The following is a 17,099-nucleotide window of genomic DNA, read 5'->3' as shown; positions in this document are numbered from 1 at the left end:
AAGCCCTGCTTTCTCAAAGCAGCATATCTAGCTTTAACATTTCTCACACTGACTTGCAGTGCAATCCAGACAGCAGATGGCGTTAGGAGGCTGGAGCAGGACAGCAAAAGAAGGGGAAAGGGACCTCTTTAAGAGCATCATTCCCTCTTGGGTTGCTGAGACTCTTGTGAACTAATGTGTCCTTGTTGTTCTCTGAATATCAGGATTCTCTTGGGGACAGCTGGGTTGTGGCTATTTCCATTTTCTGTGTGTTTTAAAGGCTTGCCTTTGTTAGCCATATGACAGAGCGTACACATCTGTGAATGCTAATGTGTGGGACCTTCGTTCAGTAGATACTTAAGCGCTCAGAAGAGTTGATTTGCTATTCTATTCAGGCTGTTCATTTGGTAAGGGGAGTTCCCTTTATTGGAGTTCTGCTTTCAAAGGAAACTATCACCATTCTATACTGAAAGGAAAGGAGCGGCTGAAGCGCCCACTGAATGTCAGGCACTAAAAACAGTTTTTCTTGGGCTTGAGAGACTTTTTCCTGAATCAAAATGAGGAACTGTGAAGTTGCAGTGCCTTTTCAATTTACTAGCCCTTGTTGCAAACAGTGGCATTGAGCCAGCTAATCGGATCCTCTGTGGGAGACTTTCTGAAGGCCAATAGGGGGTGTGAGTGAGAGTGAGAGGCGTGTGTGCATGCGTTCATTCATTGGGGGGAGGGGGACCAACACTCTATCCAGAAGTTGATTTAGGGGGCAAATCCCTGTAGAGAGTTGGCATCCTGTTTCACCATGAACCCATAGACAACTGGCATTGTATGAGCTTCAGCGAAATACTGTCTATCTAAAATATTTACATAGGTACATAGGAAGCTGCCATATACTGAGTCAGACCATTGGTCCATCTAGCTCAGTATTGTCTACACAGACTGGCAGCGGCTTCTCCAAGGTTGCAGGCAGGAATCTCTCTCAGCCCTATCTTGGAGATGCCAGGGAGGGAACTTGGAACCTTCTACATGCAAGCATACAGATGCTATTCCCAGAGCAGCTCCAATATTTTGGAGTGCTCACATGTAATCTTCCATTCAAATGCAAATCAGGGTGGATTATGCTTAACAAAGGGGACAATTAATGCTTGCTGCCACAAGACTAGCATTTATATTCATTCATTTCATTCATTCATTCATTCGATTTCTATACCGCCCTTCCAGAAATGGCTCAGGGCGGTTTACACGGAGAAATAACAAACAAAAAGATGGAACCCTGTCCCTGAAGGGCTCACAATCTAAAAAGAAACATAAGACAGACACCAGCAACAGTCACTGAGGTACTGTGCTGGGGGTGGAGAGGGCCAGTTATTCTCCCCCTGCTAAATAAAGAGAATCACCACGTTAAAAGGTGTCTCTTTGCCAAGTTAGCAGGGGTAATATAATAGGGGTATATGCCACTGTTCTTCATAAATGAATTAGTTATAGCTTACAACCAGTGTTCCTGCTTAAAAAAAAAATGCATCTGTGTGTGGAATGAGTTTTTTTCTGGGTGGCAGTATCAAAGTAGTATGTGCATACAAGCATTCAGAGTGGGGCCTTCCTGATTCAATTTGAGCAGGATCTAAAATTAACGGAGCGGATGTCAAAAAACATTTGAGCACAAATGCACACGTGCCTTAGAGGGCCCACTGTTTACAACACAGTTCATTAAAAACACAGTAAATCACAACCTCTAAAATAATAAGTTGTTCTAGTAAGAACTAATCAGCCTACTTTCCTTTCACTGTCTCTACATCTGGACTAAATTTGGTGCAAATCGAGATCCACAAGTTACATCTCCAGTGCCTCAAATGTTCATGTATCTGTTTTCTTGGATCGGGGTGGTTGTCATCATTACAAACTGCACCATTGAAGTGTCCCTGTGTGTCAGTCACTACAGCGATTCCAAATTTGGTTCAGATTGGTTAGACAGTCCTCCAGTTAGTGCACTTGCACCTCAAAAGTTTACATGTCCGCCATCTTGGATTGGGGTGGATGACATCATCACAGACTATGCCACTGAGGTGTCCCTACAGCTGCAGTAAATTTGGATCAATTCAGTTAAGTGATTCCCAAGTTAGTCCACTTGCGCCTCAAAAGTTTGCGTGTCTGCCATCTTGGTTCGGGAGGATGACATCATCACGAACTATGCCATTGAGGTTTCCCTATCTGTCACTCACTGCAACTTTACCTAATTTGGTTTAAATTGGTTAGACAGTCGACAAATAAGCTTACTTGCACCTTAGATGTTCACATGGCCGCCCTTTTGAATTGGAGTGGATGACATCATCACACACCATGCCATTTGGGCATCCCTATGTGTCCCTACAACTGTAGCAAATTTGGTTCAAAGCGGTTAGGTGGTTCACAAGTTAGCCCACTTGTGCCTCAAAAGCTTACGTAGCCACCATCTTGGATCGAGGTGGATGACATCATCACAAACTATGCCATTAGGGTGTCCCTACAACTGTACTCGATTTGGTTCATATTGGTCCAGTCATTGCGAAGTTGATGGAGGAGGGTGACATGGACAGACAAACACACAGAATGCCGGGTGATCTCATAAGCCTACTGGAAAGTAGGCTAAAAATGCAAGATACAGGGCAATCACTAAAACAGGGCAATCACAGAAAAATGTATGGAGTTACAGCAAGGCCTGCTAAGATTTTAAAGTCTTCAGCTTTCATTTAAAATTAAACAGTATCATGTGATGGCACAAACAGACAGCATGTTATGTATTCCAGAGTTTTGCAGTGTTTAGTATGGACATTGGGAGTTGACAGGTCTGAAGGGAATGTCTTCCTCTTGTCTATGCATAGGACCACAGCACAGACCCTCCGTATGGTGCTGATATTCTACGCTGGTGGGTTGCCGAGTCGAATGTCTTCACAGAAGTCCTGATTGGGCCAGCTGTGCTTAACTCTGCGCGAGACGACATCAACAAGGTAGGAAGCGACAAATGGCGTTGCCTCGTCTTGAGGAGCAACCATTCCGCGCGGGTAGGGTCATATTGGCTTTTAGAGTGCATAAGCATAAAGGAATCTGACTGCCTACCTTGTAGTTTTCCTTTCAGCTTACCGTTGCTGTGGCTCATAACTTGATAGGTGAGGAGAACAAAACCTGTTCTGGCATATTTATCTTCAGTTGTTTGTTCACACCAGATTTTTTTATGAGGTTGGCAAAGGCCTGCCTGCCTCACAGTTCTTAAGGATGCTATGCACAGGGATTTCACTGGACCTCTTAAGGTAGAACTAGATATTATGGGAAACCCAAGGCTGCTGTCAAAGCCCCGCGTCTCTTTCTCCTTTCTCTCCCCCTCAACTTCTAGCGATAATCAACTTGTGGTGTCATGTTGCAAATGTCCTTGATTGATTGATTGATTGATTGATTGTTGAATTTATATACCGCCTTTCATTAAAAACAACCCCAAGGCGGTTTACAAAAGTTAAAAAACATACAATAAAAATGATAATTAAAATATTAAGCAAAAATATAAAACAAATCTAATTTAAAAACTATAAAATACAAGCATCCTATATAATAAAACCCTAAGGTACCTGCGTCCGTGTCTCTGGCAGGTGTTCTGCGCATGCGTGGCGCGCGCGGACGCAGCAACGGAAACTACGCACACAACTGCGTGCCTCTAGCAGGTGTTCTGCGCATGTGTGGCGCGTGCAGACGCAGCAACAGAAACTACACACACAACTACACACACAACTGTGATGGAGTTACCATCTCTGCGTCGTAGGTCCGCGTAGCAACCCATTAAACCTGCAAACATTTCTACACAACTCTTCTAGCACCCATTAGTGTAACGGGCTTAATGTCTAGTAAAACTATAAATGAATAAAAACACATAGAAGCAGCAATAGAAACAGTCATGTAAAAGCCTGGGCAAAAAGCCAAGATTTAAGAAGCTTTCTAAAAACTGTGATGGAGTCCGAGGAGCGAATGGCCACTGGGAGAGCATTCCAAAGTCTGGGGGCAGCAACAGAGAAGGCCCTGTCCCTCTCTTCATTTACTTTTTGCTTGCAAAGGCAAGGGAATTATTTGTATAATCCATCACATTGTGCCATTAGTGTGTCCTGATGTTTTGGAGGGAAAGGGGAGCACAAGACAAGGGGCTACTATTTTTGGCAGAAGTCTCATGTTGGTTGTGTTCTCCCTCAAGTTGGGTAACTTTCCTCTTTAGGGATCTCTCCATTGTATATTGCAGTGGCAGCATCAGAACTTTGGAAAGGAATGGAAAAAGCTGGGGGTGGCAGGGGGAAGAGAGAATTGCCTAGCATCTATTGGTCATTATTCCAAGCTGCTTTAAGGTTAGGGAGCCACTTCCGGTGACTTCCAGGAAATTGTCTTTTCCACATGAATTGCCCTCCAGTGGTCCAGGCCCTGGAGTTTCCCACTCCATCCACTGAGGCAGGTTCTTTTGAAGAAAGGCTTGCATAGATGTGGGCAGAGAGATGCTCCCCATGTCCTCTCCATAACCAGTCTTTTCCTCTCACACCGCCCCCCCCCTCAGCCCGTGAACATGTCCTGTTTCACTGCCTGGCCTATGGGACTGGCTACAGCTGGTTTTCCTTCCCACCCCAGGACCAGGCACAAAGGAAGAAAAAGCAACCATCAGGCTCAAAGCACCCTGTGTAAGGGGTAACCCAACCAGCCTCAGTGCTGTATTCGACCCCTGATAAGTCCCTCTGTCTCCATCCCAGGATACGTGTGCTCAGAGCCACACCTCTAGCGTCTGGGCAGGCATAGATTTGCTTCTGAAGAGGCTCCACTTAGAGTTCCAAGGATTGGTTACTGCTCCCCCCACACCCTCTTCTCACTTTGAATCTACCAAAACAAACCTTGTCATGGAAAGGGACTAGATCAGGGTTGCTCAACTTTGACTCTCCTGCAGAAGTTCGCCTACAACTCCCATAATCCCTGGCTATTGGCCACTGTGGCTGGGCATTATGGAAGCTGTAGTCCAAAAACAGCTGAGGGTGCGGGGCTAGGTTGAGCAGGCCTGGACTAGATGGAGGTATCCAGGAGTCTGCTTCGTCCAATGAGATTAGGAAAGTAAACGAAATGTCATAGTATTGATGATAAAACCTTCTTAAACTATTACTCCTGTAGTCTGGTTTTTGCAGCATACCTTTTCACATAATCTCTCTTTCTGGTTTGATTTGTTGATAGTTACGGAACACGCTTCGTTTTTTGTTGGGCAATCTGGCTGGCTTCAATCCTGAGACAGACTCCGTCCCCACTTCAGAGATGTATGTAATTGACCAGTATATGCTGCACCTGCTGCAGGGTTATGCAAACAAGGTAAGCAAAGATAACATAAGTACACAGACCAGGGCTGCACAGCTTTGGCCCTCCCTGCAGATGTTGGACTACCACTCCCATCATTCCTCACTATTAGTTACTGTAGCTGGGGATGATGGGAATTGTAATTCAGGAACAGCTAGAGGACCAAAGTTATGCACCCCTGACATAGCCAGCCTAAGGGATTTTTTCCTCGTCAAGAGGTGGCATCACAGATTCTGAAAAAGTCCTCTAGGATACCTTGGCAAGGCTGATGCAGGGGATTCTGGGACACATTCCTGATGCATCTCACTGTTTCAATGCCTGTAAATATATTGCACCCCAAGCAATGGCTTGTACAATTACATCAGCCTTTTGCACAGACTTCGAAGTGATGTTTACAGTATGCATTAGGTGAGACAGAGATGGGGGAAGAAGTCAGAACTGACAGGTGGCAATGGAGGTACAAAGGTAAGAGAGTACAAAAAGTGATGTGACAAATACTAATCGAGGCACAGGGGGCAGCATGGAGGACATCCTGAACGTGAGGGTGGGGACAAGAGTATAGCAAATGACTTCTCTAGTCGTACCAGAAGCTTTTTCTCTTGGCTTAATTTCAGAAGCAATGGTACCATAGAGAACAAATGAGAATTAGCCTAATCAGTGGGCTGCAGTGAGCCAGATTTTTTAAAAAATGCATAACTATCTCATGATCTCTTGTGCAATCTCAAATCTCTTCCCTTTCTCCTGACTCATTAACGTTTGCATCTTTTTGTACTCTACTCTCAAGGTTACTGACGCATACAAGGAATATGACTTTGGGAAAGTGATCCGATTGCTGCAGGCCTTCCACTCGCGAGAGCTGTCCAGTTTTTACTTCAGTATGATCAAGGACAGGTATGTACAATAGCCTGCCTTTATTAGTGACCTTAGGAAGTTTGTTCTAGGGAGCTTCAAAAGGATAATTAAAGCATACTGTACATCATCTGTTTATGCAAGAGGTTCTGGTTTTTCCAGATTATGTACACATGAATTAGGGATGTATATAAATCACGATTTGAAACACATCCCCGGCACCGTTAAAACAGAAGAAAGCAGTGCATACCTGCTCCTTCGCTGCTTGCCTCCACTTCCTGAATTGGGAGTGCTCCTCCCAGCTATCTTCGCGTGCCAGCGTGCTCTCTCCCAGCTGCCCTCACACGATGCTCACACACACATGGCCTCCACACATGCGTGGTGGCATGCGCAGTGAGAAGCGGAGGAGCAGATATGCACCTGCTTGCCTTCATTTTAAAGGTGCTGGGGATGTGTTTTGAATCGCACTTTGATTCACGATTCGTGCACATCCCTAACCCAAATATGACAAATATTTATATACCACTTTTCAACAAAAGTTCCCAAAGTGGTTTGTTTGTTTACTACATTTTTATACCGCCTTTTTGCCTTGACAAAGGCACCCAAAGTGGTTTACAATATTAAAAATAAAGCAAATTACAGAAGATTAAACAACGTTTAATCAGAGTTGTCTCAGCCTGTTGGTCTTTTCAGGAGCTGAGGACAAGAGCTCCCTGGCCTGGGTGCATCCTTTCTTGCCTTCCTTTCAGAGCACAATAGTCTTTCAGTACTCCTGGGAAGATTGGGGCAGGGGGCTGTATCCCCAGTTTACATAGATAAATATAAATATCTCTCTGTCACACACACTCACTCACTCACACACACACAGACACACACACCCCCATATGAACTGGGCCATTGGGCTTATTTGCTGGCAGGAGCCTTTTGATAATCTGCCAGTGACACTTCTTATGTGATAGCTGCCAAGTAGGCTATATTTCTTGCATGCAGTGGCAACATTCAGACCAATCCAAGTACTGCTCAGTACTGCTCAAGAAATAGTCCAAAGGACTATTTAAGGAATAATTTACTCTCTATTTGTGTGCAAGTGTTGACATTTTTGTTCTTAAATTTCAGACTTTATTGTGAGGAAGAAAAAGATCCTAAACGCCGTTCATGTCAAACTGCCTTAGCAGCGGTTTTGGACACAGTGGTTCGTTCTTTTGCACCGATCCTTCCACATTTAGCCGAGGAGGTGTTCCAGTATCTTCCCTATAAGAAAGGTAAGGCACCTTAGATAACACTGAGACTCCGCGGCTTACCCAATGATTCTCTGTACAATGATTACAGCTTACCCAATGATTCTCTGCATGCCGCCAGCGTGCACACGGACGCTGGCTGCTTTCTGTGACTTCTGGCCAAAGAGGACACGGGGCGGCAGGGAGGTACGCTGCCACCCCGACAGACGCGCTTCAAATGGAGCACCGGCGGGGGAAACACAGTGGTAAGGACACCCTCCCCCGCCCTTAAAGGTATCCCCCACCCTTGCTGGTTCTGTGCACATCCCTACCTAAGAACCTTTTGATTGAAAAACAATACATACATACATACATAAAACAAATGTTGACTGACATTCCGTACAGCAATAAATCGTATTAGGGAACTGCCATGTCCCTAACAGGAAAGATAGCCCTGCGCTGTACTGTTGTGTGGAATGACGGCCATTGAAAGAAAATGTTCACAGATACTTCTTTGGGCATCCAGCTGACTCAGTAAAGTAGCTTCTAAATACAAGTTAAAGAGGAGTAACAGCAGGAAAGAGGGTATGCCCTCACCTCTTGCCTGTGGGTTTCTCAGAAGCATCCACTTTGGGGAACAGGGTGCTGGACTACATTGGACCTGGGCCTGATCCAGCAGGGCTGTTCTTATGTTCTTAAATTGAACTCTCTGGATCGAGATCCGTTGAGATCCATAAGAATGGGCTCTGCACCTGTGTGAAGACCATGCAGTAGCCATGCCATTGCTTGTCGAGGCATCCAAGCTCTGCCTCCATGTGTGCAGCATGCTATTTAAGGGCGGCTGGACGTCGCATTCCTCAGTTCTTTTCTGATCTCCTTAGCATTAGGACCTCGGTCTGCTGTTGCTGTCGGAAGTTCCTTGTGAGTTCGTTCTTGTTAAGAGTACTATTTTTGATTTTATTCTGACTGATTTCTATGTGTATGACCACGGACTGGCTGAGGCAAAAAGTTTTTGTGTATTGACCGGACTGGCTGACAAGATTACTGGTGTTTGACCCAGACCGTCTGATGAAGTACTCCCAGCTCTAGACCAAAGGAAACTATTTTGGCTATTCTGGAGAGGTGGCGGACGACAGAAAAACCTTCAAGAGGTGTGAGGGCTGCAGTGCCAAACTCCCCTCAAAGGACTTGCATGATCTTTGTTTGTTGTGCCTCGGGGAAGAGCATAACGTGTCGGTGTGCAAAATTTGCCTCTCCTTCTCCAAAAAAACCCCAAAGAATCGGGCCTTGCGACTGCGTGCCACAATTTATGACGAGGTGCTGAGCCTTTCGACACCGGGCACCCCTCGACAACTGCCAAAGGCTTCGACCTCAACTACTCCAACATCGAAGCATTCGACTTCAAAGACAAGGGTCTCGCCGCCAGAGAACGGGTCCCTGACTGCTCGGCCTCGATCGGCTTCCACTTCTCCACACCAGCGACATTTGAAATAATCTTCGACACTGATCCATGGAATCGAGGTCGGCATCGACAAGCTGCCCAGTGGCGTCGACATCAGGACATCCATCTTCGACATCGACCAAGAGACACAAGCCATCGACAAGAGACCGAGACTCCTCAACATCGACATCTTCGACACCGGTCAGCTCCGGAGACCACAACTCGACACCGAGGAAATCTTGCCCGACGCGAGTGGCATTGAATGCTGCTACTCCGACCCCGTTCAAGCACCAGCGATTGATAGACCTGACGGGTGAGAGAACACCGTCCCAGACGTGTTTACAAGATCTACCCGACCTGCCATTTCCCACACGGCTGTCCCCAGCAGAGACGACCCCTCAACAGGGACAGACACAATTGTTGAGTGCTGCTGCGTTGGGCCGTAGGGCACACTCTTTGTCGCCGGCACCGACCCCGATAGCTTCGTTGACACAGACGATGCCGATGCAGTGGGAACCGTCGTCATCGACACTACAGGAGCCGTCGGCATCGCCACTACACACACCATTAGTTTCGGCATCAAAGCTACTGATGCCACGCCTTCAGGCTCTGCTTCCGATACCGTTGTTCGACACCTGTGTGGATGCCAACAATGACCCTGCAGTAGCAAGTCTGGATCCCTCCACAACACGCACTATTTTGTCAGTATTGGACTCCACCTCGAGTATGCCCTCGGTATCAACGTTTAAGGGGTTTCCGCCATCTGCTGGTGAGGACCCAACTTCGGCTCAGCGTCTTCCCTTCACCTCTCAACACCCCAAGCCTACAACACCTTGGCACACTTATGGCTTTGTGCATGATGTGACTGCCTTACCTGCACCTGCTGTCCTGATGGGGACTAGTTCTCCTGGGGCTCCCTATGACTATTCTGACCGTACGCAAGTATGGAAGCCATGCACTTCTCCATTGTCCTACCTATCTTCAGAGACCCAGACTGAACCTGTGGTAACTACCCAGCATTGCACACAAACTGAAAAGTCATCCACACGCTCCATGGCCATGCAGACTGCACAGCCTACTAAATCCCTTCTCTCCACTGAAACTCAGACCGTGGTGCCTGCCTCGCCCGTGTCCTCAGTTTCTGATCATTACGGCTCTTCGGATTTTGAATCCAACCCTGAGAGTGAGGGTCATGTGCCAGAACGGTGGCTGGCAACGCTCGATCTAAGGGATGCTTATTTCCATATCAGCCTACGTCTGGAACAGCGGAAGTATCTACAATTTACGCTGGGAAGACAAGTGTACCAATACAATGTGTTGCCCGTCGGGTTGTCCACTGCCCCAAGGTTATTCACCAAATGTATGGGGGTAGTAATCGCCCACCTGAGGACTTGGGGCATCTCTATTTACCCTTACCTAGACGATTGGCTTTTGATGTTGAAAAACGAAAACGAGTTACGTTCGCAGATCCAATATGTATTGGACCTCCTTGGGCATTCGAGTAAACTGGAAGAAATCCCACTTGAATCCGGTCCCAGTCATCAATTACATTGGAGCCATACTGGACACCACTGTCCAAAGGGCATTCTTACCGGAGGACCGTTTCCAAAGCATTCGGTCCCTCGTCCAACAGTTTCAAGACCAGTCGCTACAACCTGCTCAAGCGATTAAACGACTCCTAGGATTGATGGCTTCATGCAATACAGTTATCCGTTTTGTTCAACTGAAGATGTGGAAAATCCAATTATGGTTCCTCTCGGTGTTCAGCCCCAATGTAGCCAACCAACAGAAGATGCTGCTGGTTCCTCCACAAGTCCTGAGATCACTGTCGTGGTGGTCAGACCGAAGAAACCTCCTGGAGGGAGCTCATTGCCACCTGTCTGGGTCACAACAGAAGCCTCCCTTTTGGGATAGGGGGCTCACTGCCATGGCCGCAGAATACAGGAGAAATGGACCCCACAACAGAGCAACTTACATATCGATTTTCTGGAACTGCTCACAGTGTTCCAAGCCCTGTATGCCTTTCTACCAGTAGTCCAGGGCAACACTGTACAAGTCCATCTGGACAATACCACGGCCCAGGCCTTCGTGAATCATCAAGGGAGAAACAGTTATGTGCTCTGTGTCTAACTGTGGCACTGGTGCCTGCGTCACCGTGTGACCCTGGTGGCAGTCCATATTAAAGGGCTGGAGAATGTCCTGGCAGACGACCTAAGTTAAGTCTTTCTACAGGTCCTTCAACACGAGAGGGAGCTCAATTCGGAATATATGGCTCCCCTATTCCACCGCTGGAAGAGGCTAACAATTAACCTGTTCACGACCTCCAAGAATGGAAATGTCCCTGCTTCTGTTCCAGGGCGGGTCACGATCGTCGGTCCTTGGGGGACGCCTTTCAGTGGGATTGGTCGAAGGAATGTTTCCTCCTCAACCATTAATCGCCAGGGTAGTAGCACGTCTCCTGTTGCAACCGGCCTCAGGCATCCTGGTGACCCCATGGTGGCCAAGACAGTCTTGTTTTCCGCAAGTACGCAGACTGGCAAAGAACCAATACCACCTTCTAACTTGAGTCCTCGACCTCCTGTCCCAGGACGACGGACAAGTGCTTCACCCGGATGTCGACATACTGCGTCTGACCACCTGGCTAATAGACTTCTAGACTCCATTCTAGTGAACCAACAAAAGCCCTCTACAAGACGAAATTACACTTCTAAGTGGCTTAGGTTCAAGGCTTATGCGAAAACCCACAGTTTCCTGCCCAGGCGGGCTACTGTGAGAGATGTGCTGCTCAGCCCTGTCCTCTAGACACCTAGGCTCCGAAGGCAAAACATTGTTCTCACACCCACAATGTAAAGTATTTTTGAAAGGTCTGTCTAGTCTGTTTCCACCTGTCAGGACTCCAGCTGAACCTTAGAGCCTGTCCCTGGTGCTTTCCACTCTTACAGAGGCCCCATTTGAGCCTATGGCGACTTCTGCCATGAAACTGCTCTCCTTGAAAACTGCCTTTTTGATAGCAGTCACCACTGCTAGAAGGGTGAGTGAACTGACAGCGCTGAGGATAGACTCGCCTTAGACTCGCCTATCAGGATAGAGTCCACATGCGCTTGGACCCCAATGTCTTGCCTAAAATTGTCTCAGATTTTCACTTAAACCAGGATATTATCCTCCCTACCTTTTTTAGGGCACCAACTTTGGCCCTGGAATGGGCAATGCACTCCTTAGATGTCCAGCGGTCATTACTGTTTTATCTAGACCACACAAAAGACTTCAGGACAACACCTTGCCTATTTGTCTCCTACAAAGGATGTTCAAAAGGCTCCTGCTTATCTCGGCAGCGACTTTCCAGATGGTTAGTCGAACTTATCCAACTAACGTATAAACTACAAAAGAAAACTCCACCGGCAGTCATCAGAGCCCACTCCACTCGGGTCTATGCTGCTTCAGCGGCACACCTTTCGGGGATTAGTTTCCAGGACATTCGCAAGGCTGAAACTTGGCCCTCGGACACCCCTTTCATTAGACACTATGCCATAGACGTGCGCTCTGCTGCAGAGGCTAACTTCAGGAGAAGTGTACTGAAGTGGGTATTGCAATAGCACTCCTGTACCCTCTTCCTTGGGGAGCTTGCTAATCGCCCATTCTTATGGATCTCGATGGATCTCGATCCAGATAAACAGGTTGCTTACCTGTAACTTATGATCTGGTAGAGAACCGTTGACATCCATAAGACCCTCCTGAACCAACCCCTCTGCAGTAGTGCTCTTGACTGTGTGCATACCTGTGTCTACTACTTGGCCTGTTCATGGCTGTTATCACCTGTTGGCGAACTCACCGGTTCCAAGGGACGGTCATCCACTTTGGCAGTCGTCCAAGAACTGAGGAACGTAACGTCCAGCTGCCCTTAAATAGCATGCAGCACTCGTGGGGGCGGAGCTTGGATGCCTCGACAAGCTACGGCATGGCTGCCGCCTGGTTTCTGCCCAGGCGCAGAGCCCATTCTTATGGATGTCAACGGATCTCTACCAGATCATCACTTACAGGTAAGCAGCCTGTTTAAATGTGGCCCTAAATGGTGAAGTCGGATATAGGCAAATTTCTGAAGTCATGCTTGTTCGTGTTAAAGAACTAAAACATCAGATTCCAATTAATGCATGTTAAAGACATTAACATTAAGATAGTGCGACTCAATGTGCGGCAGCTGTGAAAAAGGCCAGTTCCATGCTAGGGATCATCAGGAGGGGGATTGAAAATAAAACGGCTAATATTATAATGCCCTTATACAAAACTATGGTGCGGCCACACCTGAAGTACTGCATACAATTCTGGTTACCACATCTAAAAAAAGGACATTGTAGAACTGGAAAAGGTGCAGAAGAGGGCAACCAAGATGATCAGGGGCCTAGAGCACCTTTCTTATGAGGCAAGGCTACACCACCTGGGGCTTCTTAGTTTAGAAAAAAGATGACTGTGGGGAGACATGATAGAGGTCTATAAAATCATGCACAGTGTGGAGAAAGTGGATAGAGAGAAATTCTTCTCCCTGTCACATAACACTAGAACCAGGTGTCATCCCATGAAATTGATTGCCGGGAAATTTAGGACCAGCAAACTGAAGTATTTTTTCACACAACACATAATCAACTTGTAGAATTCTCTGCCACGAGATGTGGTGACAGCCAGCAACCTGGGTGGCTTTAAGAGGGGTTTAGATAACTTCATGGAGGAGAGGTCTATCATTGGTTACTAGTTGGAGGGCTATAGGCCACCTCCAGCCTCAAAGGCAGGATGCCTCTGAATACCAGTTGCAGGGGAGTAACAGCAGGAGAGAGGGCACACCCTCAACTCCTGCTGTAGGCTTCCAGTGGCATCTGGTGGGCCACTGTGTGAAACAGGATGCTGGACTAGATGGGCCTTGGGCCTGATCCAGCAGGGCTGTTCTTATGTTCTTAGTTCCATGAATTAGTAGTGTGCTTTTCAAGGTAAGACAGTGTTCTGGATTTGATCAATGTGACTCAGAGCTGTTTACAAAGGACTTGGGTCTTTCTTTCCAAGAGTCAAGTAGTGTGTTTCGTTCTGGATGGATGAACACAAGTCCTGTGTGGAAGAAACCAGGCCTTGAGGAAGCGGTGGAGGGAGCATGTGCAATGAGAGACGCCTTCCTTGGTTCCATCCCCGGCAAAAATGCCTTGGAACATCAGGTGGTCATTGTGCTGGAGCCTGGGTTGCTCTTTGAATTAATGGAGGTAAGCAGGAAACTCACTACTGAAGGATCTGTTTAAATTTGAGATTCTACCACCACCCACTTTTTGGATGTTTAAGAATTGCTAAGTGAAGAGCCAGCAGCAACATCTTCATGCAGGAATACTATCCCTTGTCAGAATGTAAGACCACATTGGGTTTCCCAAAATAAGTTCATAGTCCAGACTTAGAAGTAAATGGTAAATATCCCGTGCAACCTTTGACTGTGCAATATATGATTGTGTATATGCTAAAGTCCAGTAAATGCCACAGAGGCAGTAGCTGATAGGATGCACAGTGTTGCATCCCCATAACAGTCTGCCCTGAGGCTGCTGCGGACTTGTAAGGATGGTGAATGGGGGAAACTCAACAGTATTGCTTGTGCGGCTGCTGGTTCTGAACAGCATCAGGGTTGCTTACGTGTCCGCTGGAGCCCCAGGACAGGGTATTATGAAGATTTAACACGGCACACCATGTCAGCCAGTGACTGCAGAGGCCACAAGGGGGCTTGGACAAATTCATGGAGGACAGGTCTATCGATCGCTACTAGTCTGATGGCTGTGGGCCACCTCCAGCCTAGAAAGCACAATGCCTCTCAATACCAGTTGCAAGGGAGCAATGACAAGAGAGATGGCATGCCCACACCTCTTACCTGTGGGCTCCCCAGGGGCTTCTAGTGGGCCACTGTATGAAACTGGACTAGATCGGCCTTGGGCCTGATCCAGCAGGGCTGTTCTTGTCAAGAAGCCTTATCAGGCTTATCCAACCCAATCTTCTTAGTTTTGAAAACACAATTCTCCAGCTGCAGCTTCACAATCTAGACTTCCTTCTCTGCTCTCCTAATAAAGGTAAAGTGTGCTATCGAGTCGGTGTCAACTCCTGGTGACCACAGAGCCCTGTGGTTGTCTTTGATAGCATACAGGAGGGGCTTACCATTGCCATCTCCCGTGCAGTATGAGACAATGCCTTTCAGCATCTTCCTATACCGCTGCTGCCCGATATAGGTACCATCGGGGATTTGAACCGGCAACCTCTGGCTTGCTAGTCAAGTCATTCCCCGCTGCGTCATTAGGTGGCCGCTCTCGAGTACAAGATGTAATTTGTTTGTTTATCATATTTCTATACCACCTGATATGTACCTCTCTAGGCTGTGTACACAATTTAAAATATTTAAAAGTCACAGATTAAAATACAGGACAATAAAAACAATAGAATAAGTTATTAAAACACGTTTTTTAAATTATTAAAAATTCTAATTAAATTCTTGTGAAAACAGGAGAGTCTTGAAGTTCTTCCTGAAATCAAACAGAGAAAGAGATGCACTTATTAAGTAGGGAGCATATTTCAAAGCCCTGGGGCAGCAGCAGAGAAAGCCCGGTCATGGGTTGCCACCAAACAAGCCGGTGGCAACCATAACCAGACCTCTCCAGAAGATTGTAACAGGCAGCAGGGTTCATGACAAAGGAGACACTCTTAAATAGCCTGGACCTAAGCTGTTAAGGGTTTTATAGGTAAAAACAAAACTTTGTATTTCTCCCAGAAACATATTGGCAGCCAGTGTAGTTCTTTCAAAACTGGTGTTATGCGGTCCCTTCGTGTTGTCACAGAGACCAGTCTAGCTGCCAAATTCTGTACCAATTGTAGTTCTGGACTATGTACAAAGGCAGCCCCACGTAGAGTGCATTACAATAGTCAAGCCTGGAGGTTACTAGCAGATGTACCTCTGTTTTAAGGTCATTGGCCTCTAGTAATGGACATAGCTGACGTTATCAGCCGAAGCTGATAAAAAGCGCTTCTGGCCACCACCTCAACCTGAGAAACCAGGGAGAGCTTTGGGTCCAGAAGCACTCCCAAGCTACATACTTGATCTTTCAGGGGGAATGTAACCCCATCCAGAACAAGCAGATCTAAACGATCTCTTGGGTTCTGCCCCGCCCCCCAGTCAGTACTGCCATCTTATTTGGATTTAACTTCAGTCTGTTATCCCTCATCCAGCCCATTATTGCCTCCAGGCAGGCATTTAGGGAGGATATGCCATTTTCTGATGAGGTCAGCATGGAGAAGTAGATCTGGGTGTCATCAGCATATTGATAACACCCTCCACCAAACCTCCTGGTGATCTCTCCCAGCGGTTTTATGTAGATGTTAAAAAGCACTGGAGGCAGTATGGAGCCTTGTGGAACTCCAGCTCTCGGTTAGCAGAAAAATAGTCTCAAGAGAAAAAAATCTGGAATCGGCCAGAGAGTTAGGAGCAAAACCACTGTAAAACAGTGCCACCCAATCCCACCTCCCTCTGGCGGTCCAGAAGGATGCCATGGTTGATGGTATCGAAAGCCATCATACAAAAGCACTTGAGTCATGGATAGCATTTTTAACCAGTGAGGAAGTGTTGAGGGGACAGCATGGAGCATGGCTACAGCATGCTCCTCTTTGTTCTACCTTTTTAGGCTGTGGTGAATAAGAGCTCATAGAGCTCAAAGCACCCATTAGGTTGGATGTAAAGGGCTCTCCATTGCTCTGTGTACAAACTAGTATGGGCTTGGGAAGGAGAAAGGTCCTACTCCATTTATCTGTTCACTAAAGAGCTCAGAGGAGCTTACACGCAGTCCCTGGGGCCAGACCTGCTTAACTCTAGAAGTACAGCTATAGCCCATTTTTTCATATACAATATTTTAAAAAGCCAGTTGGTTCTGACCACTTCTCTCTAGGTGTTGCAACAAGAAGAGTCTTCAAGTACATCCCAACTGAATGAAATAATGATGGCATCACAGACGACCCTGCTGACTGAAGTACCTAGAGATATGGTCACAGATGACAATCTAATCAAAGGAACATTTCTGATAAATTTAGAAGGTACGTACAAAAGGAAACTCCTCCTCTTTACTGAAAAAAAGTCATCCAGAGCACTAGATCTCCTGTTGCACAGGATATTGAGGGATTACTTTTAGGGGTGGATTAGAAAAAGATAAAAGCCTGATGCATATTATTGTATGTGCATACAGGTGTTTGTACATGTTTGTGGGTGAATGACCTCATGCAATCATCAT

General features: G+C 46.7%; 1 protein-coding gene across 2 annotated transcripts in view; it reads left to right on the top strand.

Moving 5' to 3' along the window:
* Window positions 1–17,099, top strand: part of IARS2 (isoleucyl-tRNA synthetase 2, mitochondrial) — a 69,353-nt gene that overhangs the window by 50,395 nt on the left and 1,859 nt on the right. For both annotated transcript variants that reach the window (XM_053308863.1, XM_053308873.1), the window contains exons 18-23: window positions 2,832–2,957; window positions 5,194–5,325; window positions 6,095–6,201; window positions 7,276–7,421; window positions 13,867–14,057; window positions 16,761–16,905. In XM_053308863.1, the coding sequence (XP_053164838.1) occupies window positions 2,832–2,957; window positions 5,194–5,325; window positions 6,095–6,201; window positions 7,276–7,421; window positions 13,867–14,057; window positions 16,761–16,905 (847 nt within the window). The remainder of the gene's footprint in view (window positions 1–2,831; window positions 2,958–5,193; window positions 5,326–6,094; window positions 6,202–7,275; window positions 7,422–13,866; window positions 14,058–16,760; window positions 16,906–17,099) is intronic.

This window comes from Hemicordylus capensis, chromosome 1, assembly GCF_027244095.1.
Source record: "Hemicordylus capensis ecotype Gifberg chromosome 1, rHemCap1.1.pri, whole genome shotgun sequence".
Classification (NCBI taxonomy): domain Eukaryota; kingdom Metazoa; phylum Chordata; class Lepidosauria; order Squamata; family Cordylidae; genus Hemicordylus; species Hemicordylus capensis.
Note: the sequence above shows the minus strand (reverse complement) of the source record. Positions and strands in the feature narration are given on the sequence as shown.